At 43.4% G+C, this 16,450-nt stretch overlaps 1 protein-coding gene across 3 annotated transcripts; it reads right to left on the bottom strand.

Moving 5' to 3' along the window:
* Nucleotides 1–10,149: 10,149 nt before the first annotated feature.
* slc52a3-1 (solute carrier family 52 member 3-1) lies at nt 10,150–16,379 on the bottom strand. 3 transcript variants are annotated; one of them, XM_019257124.2, is made up of 4 exons: nt 15,368–16,379; nt 13,121–14,207; nt 12,159–12,282; nt 10,150–11,885 (listed from the first exon to the last, which is right to left on the bottom strand). In XM_019257124.2, the coding sequence occupies exons 2-4, from the start codon at nt 14,119–14,121 to the stop codon at nt 11,673–11,675; spliced, it is 1,338 nt and encodes a 445-aa protein (XP_019112669.1). In that variant the 5' UTR covers nt 14,122–14,207; nt 15,368–16,379; the 3' UTR covers nt 10,150–11,672. The 3 variants fall into 3 exon arrangements, with proteins under 3 accessions (XP_019112669.1, XP_010730356.2, XP_019112684.1); XM_010732054.3 differs by lacking the exon at nt 15,368–16,379 and adding an exon at nt 15,032–15,353; XM_019257139.2 differs by lacking the exon at nt 15,368–16,379 and adding an exon at nt 15,106–15,353.
* Nucleotides 16,380–16,450: the final 71 nt, after the last annotated feature.

The following is a 16,450-nucleotide window of genomic DNA, read 5'->3' as shown; positions in this document are numbered from 1 at the left end:
ATGGGGTAACTGAATGATTGGCACAGTAGTGTTAAATCAGACCTAATTAGAATATAAATATAAATATTCAGATTTTTTGTACAAAAGCTTTATTTATAAAGCACCTTTCAAAACTAGTGTTAGAAGCAGCTGTACAAAGCAAATATTTGTAAGATAAAACAGGAAACAACAAAATAAAATCAACCAATGAACTATGGTTTGGGGAAGCCAGTCCAAGAAGATGGCAGCCACACATGCAAACCTTAGATTTTAAAGTCCTTGGTCAGTAGATTCTCAGAGGTCTTACCAGGGTCAGGGGGAAAAATAATGCAGAAATATAAAGTGGGGGTCAGTCTATGTAGAGATTTATAGGTGAATAAACACATTTTTAAATTAAACTAGTCACCAGTGTAGATTGGCCAACGCAAACTACACTAGTGATTGCGTGACCTACGACAAGTTAAGTGGGGACACAGAAGAATGACTTGTTCACGGTGGTGAACAGAGAATTACACATATTCAGTTTCAGTCTGTATTTATTGTATTTGCTGTACCACCAGATGATCCTGAGGTCACATCCTCTGTATTTTTAAGAGTAAGAGATTGAGGCTTTTAAAAACAACCAAAAGTCAAAAATCTGCAGTTTTATGCTCATTCTGATATTTTTAAACTAAATCCTGGCAACGCGGAGCAATTAAACCTCCATGTAGGAAAATAAAACATTTATTTTACATGTCAGCATTTTCCCTGGGATTTTCCTGGAAAGAACAATATATTCTGTTAGTAATTATGGGGTAAATGGAGAATCATTTCACTTAGTTGAGTTAATGAGCAGTTGTTGTAAGAACCTAATTTGACTGCTTGATTTGAAACTTGCTGAAAATATTTAACATTTAACAGACTTTCCTTCTGCTGTGACCTCCATACAGTCTGTATACACGTGAACTGTGACCGTATGTGCAGGTTTAATAGACTCACAGTGGGTCGCACTATGTAATATTTTCTCTGACACTCGCTCAGTTTGGGTCTCTACTAACCTGAAATGCATCGATCTGGTGTGATAAGCTCACAAGCGGAGGCTGAAGAAATGAATCATCCTTAACCTCACACTTACACGCCTGATCAATAACAGGAAAACAGACGTCACAGTTTCATTTTCCGTGTTTGTAATCATCTCTTTTCTTCATTAATCCGACAGCAAGTCTTCACTCTGAGATCAAAGGTTGTTTCCAGAGCAAAACAGATGTTTGCTTGGAGCTCTGTGGACCATAGGAGGCAAATGCACCGGGCCCAGGGGGGTTTGTGTGCCCTGGATGTGGAATCATCTTTTGTAACTGTGCTGAAATGCCATTCCTCCTCCACTGGCTATGAATGCAGGAGACAGCCACAGGCATGATGCATCCAACAGGAACAAAGAAAGGACAAGATATACTCTGGAATAAAGATTGTGTTAGAAATGAGGGTATATAGATGAAAACAAAGATGAGTTTGACTTGGGCACAAAATGCTGTCGTGCACTAAAGGCACAAATATGTCTTGGTTATGTTTAGAGAAACATTGCGGTTTGGCTTAAAATGACTGCTTTGTTAAGGTTGGTGAACGTTCATCATCATGGTTACAATAATAACTGCTTGGTCCAAGTCAGGGAACGGTTGTAGTCATGGTTAAAGGAAACCAACATTGACTGTTGGTACAAAACAGAAAACAAACTGTGGTCTCATGTGTGTAAGTCCAGTGTTTTATTGACACATCCACCCACCTTTCTACCCTTTGTGGATTTTTTGCTGTGTAACGTCACACTACGTCCTCCTTTCCTCCCAAAGGACAAGAGGTCTTCTGTAAACACATGTTTTGGGGGGGATTTGCTTTGGGCTTTGCACCTCTTGGGACGGCAGTCGTTTAGCAGCTGATACTCCCAAAGTATTGGACAAATGAATCATTAGGGATCACCACCGTTTTTATAATTGATCCTGAGGAGAACATGAACGTCTGTGCCAAATATTGTGCCAATCCATCCAAAAGTTGTTGAGATATTTCACTCAAACTTTGCGGTGGCACCAATTTATCGAGTAGACATTGAGATACTGTACTTCACAGGAATTACGGTGAAACTTTGACCTGCTGCTGGTGCTACAGGAAATGTCAGAGGGTCACAATAATCAAGTGGTGGATCAGCCGCTACTGTTGCTAAAAAGTCCTTCAAAAATCAACTATCTTGATCTGGGAGCCTGATGATGAGTAGATTCATACCGAGCCAAGCTTTCTCCCTACATGGACCATCATGTGGCCACTAACACAGCAGACATACTGTAGCACCAGTATCTGTTATGGAAGGAACAGGATGCAACGCTCGGGTTTAGAGTGTCACCCTCAGGCCACAGAGTGCTGAGTCAGTCGTCACTGACAAGGTCTCCTCGCCCTGCTTTCACCCTGACAGCTGAATTATTCATTAAAGGAGAGGAAAGCACAGGGGACCCTGCTAATTTCTCAATGGGATTGTTGGCTGTCCTCACAGTAGGCCATCCAATGAAAAGACACGCTCAGAGGGTAGGTTTTGAAATGATCTGTGAGTATTTCACTCAATATATTTATGAAATGGACATCGCCCAAACCTATCAACACAATTAAACAGTCTCTCAGTGACTCATTGACTTGTGGCACAGCGAACTGATCTTGTGTTTCCTGAACTGATATGGCATTAGCTGCTTTCAAGGACACTGAACAGTGATGTGTGGGGAGTCTGAATCAGACCCTCGCAGATTTATTGAGTGCACTCACACCATCGGATACATCCAGCAGAGGCTCGAGTTGTTTTAAAGGTTGGGGACTTTGCCAGTTGTCGTCATCAAAGAGAGTGTCTCCATGTTCGTGTCCTTTCATAACTGGCAGCAAGCCAGTGAGGCATGCAGAGGTTAACTTAGCATATGACATTCTCCCCAGCGCCGAATTCCCCATAATAAACTAAATCATGTTAAAGTGAGAGCACGCGGGGAGAGAGGGCAGCGGTTTAAACATGACACATTGCTGTTTTTCATCTCCAACTCTGCTACTCTCACTCAGAGCAGCTGTGCCGGCATGAGAGAGATCAATAATCTGTATGAGATAATGAAATAAATCATTAAAGCTTAAAATCCCAAAAAGGTTTCTACCGACAAACCCGCGAGTCCTTTGATACCAATTAAAAGGAAATACAAAATCCAAATGTCACCGCAAATTAAATGTTTTTATCATGAAGGTAAAAAGCAATACAACACATGATTCTTTTCCATTATTAATGATTATTTATTTGTTTTTTTATGTATTCTTTGCATCAATATGACTCAACGCAGAACAAACATGAATTACGTATAGCACATCCATCAGAAAGGTTCAATATTTACAAGGTCAGCGGTATCAAAAATCATTTTTCCGTGAGCTCTTTGGAGACAGATATTCTTCACTGTAATGCACAGACCCGATGCATTATGGTCCTTCAGACTCACCCAGTAAAAGAAAAGTTTCAGATTTTATCCTTGAGGCTTTAAACACTGAGAATAAAAGGTGTAAGTATAAGAAAAGCGTGTCGCTTGGGTGTCGTTTAGCTCAATTGGTAGAGCATCCGCCCCATGTACAAAGGCTCAGTCCTTGCCGCCACGGCCCAGGGTTTAATTCGACCTGTGGCTCTTTCCCGCATGTCATTCCCCATCGCTCTCTCCCCACTCTTCAAGCTGTCTCTATAAAATAAAGGCCAAAAAAAAAGTGTGATGCTTCAAATCAGCTGTTCAGAAACCTGTGGGTGACGTCACACATAGGTTGTCCATTCTTTACACTGTCGGTGGTCAAACCTGGCGATCAAATAATGGAAAATAAATGTTTCTTTTTAACACTAAGGTAAAAATAAAAAATTAATGATTGAAATAAAAGATAAATATGCGCTGTGAAAAAGCTGATTTACTCCATACTGCATCTCTTATATTTAAATAACTGCTGAAAAATAAGTTTCCCTTGAAAAGACATGAAAGTGAAGTGAATATAAAGTGTCAGAGGTGTGCATGTGTGTAAATTATAAGCTCTGGATGCTGTTTCACCTTTCTCGCCTCCTCTCATCATGTTTCATGCCGAGTGATGAACCGGCTGAGTACAAATACAGTTTAAAAATCTCCTGTATACAAGGACACTGAGTCTTTTCTGTCATGATCATTTACACTGTGCTGATTTTTTCTCATTGAATTTCACTGAAATGAGACACTTTGGGGTAAAAAAAAGTCAGCTTACAAACACACACACACATACGCAGCAAGGAGTATTTACCGCCGAAGGCATTCGACACCACCATCAAATACCTTTTCTAATGTTCTCAGAGAAGATAAGATTAACAGCGGTATAATGCAGACTCAGCAGGAAATAAAAATCTGTTGTTACAGTATGTTAGACAGACGGCGTCTTTTTGTCCTTTCCACCTCATATTTCTTCGCTTCATGCACATCTTTACATCTGGTTGCGTAGATAAAATGCCTGTTTCTTCACAACGTATAGGTCTAAGTGACCCCCACCCCCTCCAGCTCTCTAATGCTACCTCTGTTTGCGCTAATTACACACCGAGCATCTTGCCACATTTGTTTGTCACCTCTTTCCTCTTTAAATATCAGTTTCATGGTTACGGAGAGTGAGCGAGCTACACCTCTGGGGAGCGGGGGTGTCAACAGGCGCAAAACCACAAATCACATATTTTCTGCAACCTCCCACTCCCCGACACACACGCACGCGGATAAATGGCGACCTGTACGCAAGCACATTCACCCATAGCCACACATCATCGCAGCAACAGATGGACGGCCTTGAGGCAGAGCCTGGGAGACTTGTGTGAGGGTAGAGCTGCCAATTGATTGCTAAGATCAGGTGTGCGTCTACACAAAGGCACCTCCTGCTCTTTTCAAGTATCGTGGTTATACTAGCCCGAGGACAAATGGAGACACAAAACAACAGTGGCATCTGTGGCAGGTAATGATCCCTTCACCAGAAATCTGGATAATGACATACCTCGACCATTTGTTGCAGTTAAAATCACTGTTGCTCATTCGGAGCTCAACGTGTGTCCTCCAGCAACATGTGCCGGAGCTGCGAGAGCGGCTTGGTCGAGTTACAGCCATAGATCAGCAAGTCAGCCAGCGCTGGAGTCGAGCCAGCGAGAGCAGGGCCGGATGAAACGGTGTCAGCTTTTATCTGTTGCTGATCCAACCTGCATCCATAAATTGGGCTGCAAACATCACACGAGGTCAAAGGTGGAATAGAGCAGGCTGCATCAGCTAATGAGCATATTATTTTTCTCACCACACAACAGCATTTTGTACTATTCGTTATTTGTCCTGCAGAAGGGCCGTCACTCGAATCATTTAATTTGTGTCAAAAGTTCAGCACAAACAATAAATGACACAAATAACATGTCATTATCGTTACTTACAGCGACATTGTGCACCATAAAATAACAGATTTTAAATCATTTAGCTGTTACACTCACGTGTCATCAGGTGAATGGTGTCTCTGTCATTCGTACGTCTGTTCTCACGCTGTGTATGTTTCTGCTTCGGGTACGATCATCCACGAGAAGTACGTAACACTTTACGGCACTAAGTCACACACCACCAACTATTTCAGTGATTTGGGTGAAACTGGATCATATTTTATGGAGAAAATATCTGCATCTCCTCCGACTACTTCAACTCTCTGCCCGGACTGTGAACTCAGAGCACCAAGGGAGTGTTAGTGTTTGTACCACAGGCGTTTTGTTTGGGACCACCAGGAAGAAGAAGATGAGGTTTACAGGTCCGGGATGCGTGGGATTGCTGAAGGAGAGTGGTGCCGGTGTCATGCCAGAACAGGAGCTGGGCAAGCGACAATGTAGCCAGGCTCAGCAGCCTCTATGGACGTAATGACAGAGGCAAAAAAGACTGAAGGTGATGAAAGAGAAAGAGGTGAAAATGAGAGAGTGAGCGAGTAAGACACCGTCGGACAAGATTAAATCTGGGACTGACTTTTAGTGGTTGGTGCTTGGTGAAATAAAAGGCTGAAAGACAGATGCCGAGCTGGGCTGACTGCTCTTGGACTAGTAGTAATATTAGCCCTGCTATGTCTTGTGTTGTTGATCTTGCTTGATGTTGGTATTACACTCTGAAACTCGGCACGCTAATTCACAAAAATCTCTTCGCAATGTTGCTTTAAAGAAGCTTTAATCAACATTTTTATACTAATATTATATAAAAATGACTGTGAGAGAGGGTAAATAAGCAACAGGTTCACCATGTCAGCTCTGGAGGTAATGATGTTTCCAGTTTTGTGTTCACAGCTTGTTTCTTCTCTCTCTTCTTGCAGCTTTAGGTCAAATATTTATGGAACTGTGTCAGTGAGACAGAAGACACTGAAAGTGTGTCTCTTTGAGTCATTTCTCACTGAGATTTAGAAACAGTGACCCAGTAAAGAAGTTAAATATCCTCGACAGACGACTGTCATACAAACACCGGTTCACAGGTTTATATTCAGCTTGTTTATGTACCACTGATGTGACGCAGCACCTTCACGCTCATTGGCTATCCAGTGTCCAAACACCATCTCATCAGATATTTGCCTTTATGGTACACACCACAAACATTTTGAATCACTTCGTGCAGGAGTCACCTGCCATATCTGCCTGAAACAGATGAATGAACAGCGCTCACACTGTACCACGATAAGAAAGCACACACTCTCTGAACGACCTGTTCACTAAAAGCTCGCCTGACGTGTTGAAATACAATCTCCACCTGGCTGTGAGTGATCCCATGTCATGTTTCCCCACACTGCCACCGTGTCGCGGCTCAGACGAGCACCCCGGCCACCCCTTTGGATTCAAACATCAACCAACGGGGTCTCCCCTTGATCTCCTCTTCTCTCCTCTTGCTTTAGTAAACACGATAATAGCAGCGCTGTGTTGGTGTGGGCTCCATGTTAACACTGCGGCTGTCAAAGGCCATCATGCCCCTTCAAAGGATGATGGCTCTCTAAAGTGGGCTCTCTCGGTAGCAGCCATTTTCCACTTGACTGGCCCCACACACACGAGGGGGAACTGGTAGCCCCTAGCAGCTGGGCTAGACTGGTCACTGGGGGTGGGGAGAAGGAGATGAATGGGCTGGATATCAGGGGAGGGGGGGCTAATAGCAAGAAGGGAAGGGCGTCTATATGCATATCCTAAAAAAAAAAAAAAACGCCCTTTATTTCACCCTCTAAAAAACACTTGTGATAATGCAGCTCCAGCTCAGGTGTGTTTACACATTTAGGCTGACCTGCTCATTGTTATTTCCTCCACTCGCTCCGCTGACATTAGCATAAAGCATCATTTTGTGCGTCAGCTGAAACATTTTTTTTTTTTTATTGCTCGGGCCGAGAAACCTGGCAGAAATCTCTCGTACTCCTTGATGAGGAACAGACTGCCACTATCTCATCAGGAACTGGGAACAAAAGCCCATCGAGATGTTATGATACGAATGATAATTCAGCGAGTGGCTGTTTGCGCCGGGCTGTTTTTTGGGCTTTGTGTCAACACTCCGGGTCCAGCCAGGTCTCACTCGGGACGAGCGGAGCTGGATGCATTTTCATAAATCATTTCTTGACACCACATCAAGGTTATGTGGTTGGCAGTCTGTAGCCTGTAAATTGCCTTTGCATTGACAATGCAAAGGAGCTCCGCGGGGATTTAAGTAGTTCAGTAGCTATTTATGGCTGGAAAATTAGGATGACCTTTTCCAAACTGTGATAATGGCGCCTTCGATATAAACCGAAGCGTCTCATCACAGACTGGAGCTACATGAATACACACAGGCTAGCTTTTGTTAGCCATCCGTGGCGCATTGGCTCTAGACTACCCCACAGAGTGGAGGTAATAATTAGCTCACTACAGCAGGGTAACAAGTTAGCACCCCCGTCCTGCTGTGCGGCTCTGTAATTGGTCCCCTCATGTGGCACAGTCGGGCCCCAGAACAAAGGCTTCCCAGAGGGGGAATCTATCCTGACCCATGCTGAACCCCTCACAACAATGACAGGCAGGAAGCATTTACATATGCTGACAGACTTGTCTCTTCCTAGGGTGGAGTGCTAGGCACTTCATTAAAGCAACATCAATACCTGCTGATAGAAAACGAGGAGTGGGCCCATGTGCATCACTGTCTGCTCTGAGACGCTATAGTGAAATGACACAGGGCTGTCACATCCAATTTCAAATAAATGGACGGCGTTTATTAAATGGGGCTTGTGTGTGGAAATTGATGGGGAGAGTTGCTGTCTGAGCTGCGCCTGTCTGTGAATCGTCTGCATGCATCAGCAGTTGGTTTACCCACAAGCTGTTCACCTGAACATCAAGCTGCCAAAATCTTGTCGGCCCGTGAGTTCACCCAAGCAGATTTCTACACTTTTCTGAGCATTGTTTTGTTATTTTTCTACTTGTCAAGAAAAATCAGTCCACCTTCCTTTCTTTTCTTTTTTTTCTTTTCTTTTTTGTGCTGCTAAGCACTGAACGTTTGTTCCTCAGAGCAAAGTCAGATACAGGTGACATATCTGTCGATTCAGCAGGAGTGCAGGTGGGTTCATTCATTCATCGCACGCATGCATGCATCGCGGCGGTGGCGGCTGGCGCTGTGAATTCATCCCCTCATCCAGTTAAAGGAAGGGTAAATCCTCCTTCCATTTGACACGCTGCTCATTTAGCTGAGAGGCACAGTGGTTGGTTGGAGGGAGGGGAAGCTGTGATAGTGGTGGTGGTGGTGGAGGAGGTGGTGGTGGCGGTGGGGGGGCTCTTTGGGAGGTGTCGTCCTGAGCAGATGGACCTCTCTGTGGCGTAGTAAGTGAAGTCTTCACATGGCAGAGGAGACTGCAGGATCTCACAGGACTGGGACGCAGCATCCAGGTGGTCACAGCCCCTCCTGACCAGCTGGAGGAGCGATGGGACCATCTGACACTCGCGCAGGAAAATGATACACTTTTCTTTGCCGCTTTTGTTTTGTCCTGACACAAAAGCCCCGAGCCAATCAAGGAATTTAGCTAATGAAGCTTAGAGAAAATCCTTTTGATTCCATATAAATACCTCAAGGTCGTGTAAACAACAGGAGAGCGGCGTTTACATGCGGCCTTCGGGTCAACGCTGCGCACCAATGTATTTATTTTCAGACAAAAAAACAATAAATCTGGTCTATTGTTTGAGGTGATTTTATTCAAATCCGTCCTGCACCAACATCCGACTGCAGTGATTTCTCTACAGCTTGCACAATGCTGCAATGTAGATTCAACAAATCCAAGTGAGAAAGTCCCATCTGTGCTTCTCCTCCACTGATCCCGGACCCTGGAGGCTACATAGGGCTAATTGTGGCCCCATTTTCCCTTCCTTATCTTTTTGTTTTTACTCAGTGTCGGGGTCAGGGAAGCTCCCAAGTGACCATCGGTAGGAGCAACAGCCATCGGCCCCCACTGAGCGTCAGTAATTAGAGCCCTCCTCCTCCTCCTCCTCCTCTCTTCCTCCAGGCCGGGGGAACCTCTCGCTCTCCTTCTGAAGGGCAAGGGGGCAGAGAGGAGGAACAGCTGCTGATGGGGAAACCACTCTGCGGTTCCCATGGATGACCAGCGTCCCTCCATCCTTCTCCTCAGAGGAGGAGTATGTGCAGCAGCATCTTTGATAAGGATGAGGGGGGGCTCGGACCAGACGTGTTATAGGATCATTGTCTGTCTGCTTTCTCATGGATGTTTATCTCTCTGTTTCTTATCACCATTTCCATGACTAGTTCAGTCTGTAGTCTGCATCAATAAATTACAATAAGTGGACAATAACATTAGCATAGCCTGTAAAAAGTCAATTAAAAAGTAAAACTCTCTGCTGGGCGGTTTAATTGGTCTGTTTTCAGGGGTGGTGACTGAATATTAGGTGGGGGATGTACTCAGATCATTTATGTACGCCAAAGTACATTCAAAATGAGAAAAATATACTTAAAGTATCAAAAGTAAAATGTCCCCTCCTGGTTTCAGATTTTTAGTGATTTATTTGAGGGTTTTTTTTCTTGAAATAATGTGAACATTAACACGATAACAACTCAAGGACATCTGAAATGTGGCAAACAGCTCAGGAGTCACAAGCCAAATTGTTGGAATCACTTTAATTAATCACTTAAATCTGTGTTGTATTTTATAAACTCATATTTTTATTTCTCATATCTGTAAAGTCAGTTTATGATGACGACAACCATGATATTTAAAAAAAGTCTCGCCTTGTTGTTCACACTCCAACAGTGAAGGTGACGGTAACTCACAGACAAAACACACAAAGACACAAAACTTAAAGGTGAATTTCACTGATAGCATCAATATTTTTCTATAAATATCACAGTAGAAGCTAGAAGAAGTCCATTTGTTTAGTTAACACACGTTCTCTGGATCACATCATTCCCGTTATTGGCACAGAGGGTGTGGGTCCATCTTATTTTACCTGTTTACTCTGTGGCGGGATTCAGACAAAGAGTGAGGCTCAAATATTTTCATTTCATCTAGTTTTGTTACATTATAAGTTAAGTTGTTATTCTGTGGATCTTTGATTAGAAGAAGTCCCAATATGAAGAGCCTGCTTAGCCTCTCAGCAGCCTTATTTAACTGATAGTGGTTGCTACAGTGGCGATAATATCATGAAATCTTAGCCATATTGTAAACAAACTAGTATTTTATATTAGTATTAGTATTAGTAACTAGATTTAATATTTCAGAAAACAGCCAGAAAGAGTACAAGTACCTCAAAAATTGTACTGAAGTACAGGTCTAGAGTAAATCTACTTACTAGTTACTTTCCATCACTGGGTACACCTAACAGTACATTAAATAACAGAGTTAATATATTTATAATATTTACTGCAGGACTTCTGCTGTCCAACACCTGGACGTCTACATTACATCTGACTGCAGCTGGTAGTCTCACACTCTAAATGTAGCGACTGTTTGTCATATTCACAGTGATAAAATGCATGGACAGCCTCTTTTTATTAGCTTTTTTATTAGATACATGCATGAATATATTTCATGTGTCAGGATTTGTGGTCACTGAGCACCTGCATGAATGTGACGACAGGTGCTGACATACAGAAGCGTGCTTGTGCCATCTAGTGGACAAAAACAATTAGAATTGAAAAAAAGTACCTGGATCTGAACTAAATATTTAATATTTATGCAAGTTAATATATTTTCCCATCATACATAGTCTATCGAAGAACTTTGACACAAACGGTGATAAATTAAAAAGTGCAAACGTGGCTTTAAAATGATAAAAACATCACTTCTTAAAAATAAAAAGGATGAATAATGGAGGTCCTAGAGAAGAACCTCGGAGTAGTTTGACATTTCGGGAAACACATTTTGTTTTTTATGTTGAGAGAAAGACGAGATGTGGGCAGCATAAAGACTGGAAACAGTTAGCCTCGATCTATGCTTAAAGTATTTGTTTACTCGTGCCACTAAAAGCCATGTTTAAACTTGCTTGCTTAATGCCAATACTGAAATGTAAAAATAAGTTACCTTTGGACAAAGCTAGGCTAGCCACTGCCTCCAGTCTTTAGGCTAAGCTACACTAATTAACTCCCACCTCAGACAAGAGAGCGGTATTCATCAAACTAGGAGCGTCTCCAGCCTCCTCGGTCCTGTAGCTCTCAGATCAGTCGTCATAAAGGACATTTCGTGTTGCAGAAGTCTCCCGATTTAAACAGTTGGTACACGTTCACCAACGGGAACATGGTGACCGAGCCGACGAGCGAGCCCATCTGTGACGCAGCACCACACCAGACCAGGGCGATGTGGCTCCGGTCTCTCAGGATAACACCGACCATCACTTTGACGTAAGTGAGCGTCCCGGTGAAGAAGAGCCACGAGAGCACCTGGTGGAGACAAAGAAACAAAGTGGATTCAGCTGGGAAACATTTAACATGATGTGTGCTCGAATAACAACTCAGGATTTCACACATCATCACTTTGAAATGTTGATACCTCAGCTGCATAATCAACCCAAATATGTCATTATCATCAGTTATGAGAGAAAGCAGAGTTGCTCAATACTAAATGGAGGAGTTGAACTTGACATATTACCCCGATAAACCACTGAGAAATGTTTCCTATGTCTCTCTTACACAACATGTTTGTGTTTCACTTACGATGATCGTCTCTCCCACCGCAGATCCTTGAAGCAAAGGACACGGACTCATAGCTGCCATAGCCATGTTATAGCTGCCAAACCCTGTGCCCAACACTGTCAGCGCGCCAAGAAAGACGAGCGACCTGAAAACACACGAGGTTCGTTATCAACAGCAGTTTTACCTCGAAGATTGCACTTAAGAGATAAAAGACAACTTGTTGTCTTGTTAAGGCTTTTATTGACACACTTAAACTGTGTGCCAAAGCTTTTTATCTAAGTGACAGCAATGTCCTGAAAAAGAACAGTCAACAACAGTCAGGACCTCATATGAACCTTTTCATAAGTGAGGGGGACAAAGTGTTTGTTCAGCGTTTCCTCTTTTTGTTTCCTTGGACTGTGCTTTCTTCCGGAGCTGCATTGAAAACCATAAAGACTGAAACTCACTTTTTATTCACTCAAACTTCCCGTCAAGCCTCTGTTCCATTAGTTTCTCTAACCTAACCGAATCTCTGATTTAATATTTCTTCAGTAAGTCTTTCTCAGCATCCACCGCAGCACTTACTATTAGAAACTGAAGCCTTAGAGATTTTAACAAAGTTGAATGACGAATACTTTGTCAGCACTGCACTGAGTCTGAATTTTTATACAACTCACCCGTTCAAATTATATTAAGGCTTAAAGTTATGCAGGATTAGAAGCATGGCTGCTTTGATTGACAGTTGACTGAATTCATCGCGATCTGTCAACTTGCTTGTAGTGTTTTTGTCGAGCTGCAACATTTTACCCTTGGAGGTCTCGGGCTTCTGGGTAGTGGTGTTTGTTAAATGTTAAATTAGCATAATTACACGTCGATGGGACTATAAATTAGGTTTTCTTACTTCTGGAACAGAACCTGCAGGTTTAAGTTTTGGCTCTCTCTTCCTCTTGCAAAAACAAGACTTGGAAAATTGTGAGCCTGTCCTTTAATGAAAAATGTTTTACCTTTTTTGGAAGAACATTGCAATGGTGCACGCTAGTGGGTTAGCCACTGACGACAGAGCAGCAGAAAGGTGATAGGCCAGGTTGCCGTAGGGCATACAGGAGTACGTCTGCACAGAGGGCAGCAGGCCATTGGTGGCAGCATTAGCCCAAACCACCAGAAAGTAGATGAATGTCATCTGGTACACGGAGTGTTTAGATCTGGCCTGCAGAAGCTTGCTCTGGGCTTCCCCCTCAGCCTGACATTTCACACCCTTCCCATCAGTCTCTGCTCCAGGGTTGTCCAGGCCGGAGCTGACAGATGCCACAGTGTCTGGCACAAGGTTTTCGGTCGACAGCTCGTATGTCCGAGGAAGCCTGTTCAGTGCGATGAAAGCAGCCAAGCTTACGCACATCATGAGTGCTAGGAAGAAGAAAAACACCTCGGTGGAAAAGTTGGGAGGAAGATACACCGTATGTATTGACCACATGTCCCCGCTTGTGTGGTTTCCCTCAGAGGAGTTGACACATTTGGCGATGCCCACACCTTGTGCCAGAGCGACTACAGCAGGAATGAAACCGCTCAGCCCTTCGCCAATAAAGTACGTGGTGACATATTTAGCTGGAAGCTGCATCATGAAAGGCAGGAAGGTAACAGAGGAGGTGCAGTCCACCAGAGAGAGGAAGAAGGTGATGATGAAGAAGGCAGTGCTGCGTGACGCCCCGGCCACTATCGTCGTCTTGTCCCAGAAGAAGGCGAGCAAGACGCAGGAGACGATCCCAATGGAGAGGATGGAGTAAATCACAACCTTCTCTTTAAGACGACCCGGGCACAGTTTGTGCATGAGGGTGACCAACAGAGGTCCAAGGTTGGCCAACTGGATGATGACAGTCAGGTAAGAAGGGAGCTCCCAGCCCTCCGGGAGAGTGTTGACGATGAGTGGCAGTTCCACCCACAGACCGTTCACCGCCACCCAAGAGCCCAGACCAAAGGCACAGGCCAGCAGATGGATCAGCAGAGCCATGCTGCAGCCGGATCAGTCCACAGAAAGTCTGAAGAAGAAGAAGAAGACGTCCCCCAAAATGGATCCACCTCTGCTGTGTGTCATACCTTAGAGAAAAAGTCAAGTCATTAGATATTGTTCCAAAAGGAAGTAAATTAAACATTCCTGTAATGCCTCCTGAACTTGTGATAGGTCCATCAGTAAAAGTTGGTTTACATGTACCACATCTTTGTCTGATAGTGTTGTCTTATTCATGAATGTTGGAATGTAAAAGGGGGACATAACTCACAAACTCATGAAGAACTTAATTCAGACTTGAACAATGATTTATTTCAATATTAACTAAATGTAAAAAAGGAGATCCAGACTTAGTCATAAATCTGAACCCTGCCCACTACCGACTTGATGCTCTACTTCACCTGGTTTACTCAGTCAGAAACTCATATCGATCCATGACAACACTGACTTTTAACAACCATACATTACCTCAGCTTCATCTACTATTCAACATTTACACTGACTTTCACATGAATAATATCAAAACATAAATAAGATGCCATAACAACCTTTATGTCACTTACAACTCGTGCTCAGAGCCGCTGGATATAATACTCAGATCCTTTTTAAAAGAACTACTACAACAATCTAAAAGTAAAAATCCTGTTTTCAAAATCTCACTGAAGTAAAAGACAAAATATGTCAAAAATACCCAAAGTATCAAAAGTAAATGTATCATTATACAGAAAAATACCACCTAATTCAGATTGCTTCAATAAAAAGATTGTAGATAAAGCAACACAAGCTATTAAAGGTAAATATCTGAGAGGCAGTAAAGTTTATTGGTCATTGTCAATGTACAACTTCATGTGCATTAAGGTAACAAACCCAGTCAAGGACTTGTGTCATCTCAGTTCACAGAAACAGTACGTACAGCTACTCGTGTTTGAAGCAGCTGATACAATTCTCATCCCCCTTTCACACGTTGTGGAGGAAAATCCAACAAACCATGAGGTTCCTCCGTGCTCTGTCTGTTGGCCGGCTTGTAGCTTTCACAATGATCTCATGATGATGGACAAAAACAAGTCAGAGTTGCTCACATGATACACGTTAGTCCAAGAAAGGCTTCTTTAAATAATATAATCTCTTGCTGCTAATGAAAATAGTGTGGCCTTAGCACAGATCCTCATGTTTAAGAGGAACTGAAACATACACTCACTGCTGATCCCACCAGCAAACAAGCTGCTGTTAGACTTGGAAATGTACTCACGAGTTTGTTCAGTCCCTCGAGGCGTTGAAAAGGACTTGCTGTCATCTTACATAGAGGTTAGAGACACACTTCCTCACGCTATTCTGACACACACACACTGATGGGAATCACATGGCTTCTGGGTAGGTCAGAGTCCAACCCGGCAGTTGATCAACTCCACTGGATAACAGAGGGCAGTGTCTTTATCCACTGATCTGTCTTTACTGCATCCACCTCTTAATTGGGTCAAGTCAGCACTGCAGTGTGTCATGACATTGTTGTTCACCTACATTCACCTGCTCCAGCAGAAACACTGAATGTGCTGCGGTAAGTTGTTTTTGACGGCCTCAGCTCTGCAATGCCCCCTGCAGGCCTTGAGGCACAAGATGCAGCTTGTGATCTGACACCTCTTGTTATCAAGGCACCTGTCAGTGGGTGACAGTAAACTAAAGATCACTAAAGTGTCATGGGCAGCCAAGACTCATTGATTCACATGGGGAGCGAAGGCTGGCCCATGTGGTCCGACCAACAGACGAGCTACTGCAGCTCTTTGAATTGTTGAAAAAGTAAATGCTGGTTCTGATGGAAAGGAGTCAGAACACATCGCATGCATCACAGTCTGTTGGCCAGTTAGGGTGCCTGTGTTGACCCCTATCCAACAGTGGGCATGGGAGCATCAGGACTGGACCAAAGAGCAAGAGAAGAAGGTGGCATGGTTTGATGAATGATGGTTTCTTTTACATCACGTGGATTTGTACACCCTTTCTTGGAAACTGTATTCCCTGATGGCCTCTTTCAACAGGATAATGTGCCACAAAGCAGTGGCAGAGTTCAGGGTGTTGACTTTTGGCCTCCAAATAGACAACAGCAGCAGCTGTTTTCAATGATACTAATAAGGTTCAGTTCCATTTATTGCAGCAGAAACTTTCCAGTGAACCAACATGCACTGTGTGCTGTTGGTGTCAGACACCTTCAGAGGTTTTATTGAGTCCATGGAGTCCATGACTCGACAGATAAGGCCTCTGTTTCATAGTAAACCAGCAGGAACAGAAGTCTGTCAGTGGCTCACCTGAATGTAAAGCAATCGTCGTTGTCTTTGTGCTC

Source organism: Larimichthys crocea, chromosome XV (assembly GCF_000972845.2).
Source record: "Larimichthys crocea isolate SSNF chromosome XV, L_crocea_2.0, whole genome shotgun sequence".
Taxonomy (NCBI): domain Eukaryota; kingdom Metazoa; phylum Chordata; class Actinopteri; family Sciaenidae; genus Larimichthys; species Larimichthys crocea.
This window is presented reverse-complemented; position numbering and strand designations above follow the sequence as displayed.

Bases quoted from the DNA above. Each gene is read 5' to 3' on its own strand.
- slc52a3-1 (XM_019257124.2), bottom strand. From the start codon at position 14,121: ATGGCTCTGCTGATCCATCTGCTGGCCTGTGCCTTTGGTCTGGGCTCT. The intron at 12,283-13,120 runs GTAAAACATTTT...GTGTGTTTTCAG, and splicing joins GCAATGTTCTTCCAAAAAAG to GTCGCTCGTCTTTCTTGGCG. The intron at 11,886-12,158 runs GTAAGTGAAACA...TGTCTCCACCAG, and splicing joins CGGTGGGAGAGACGATCATC to GTGCTCTCGTGGCTCTTCTT.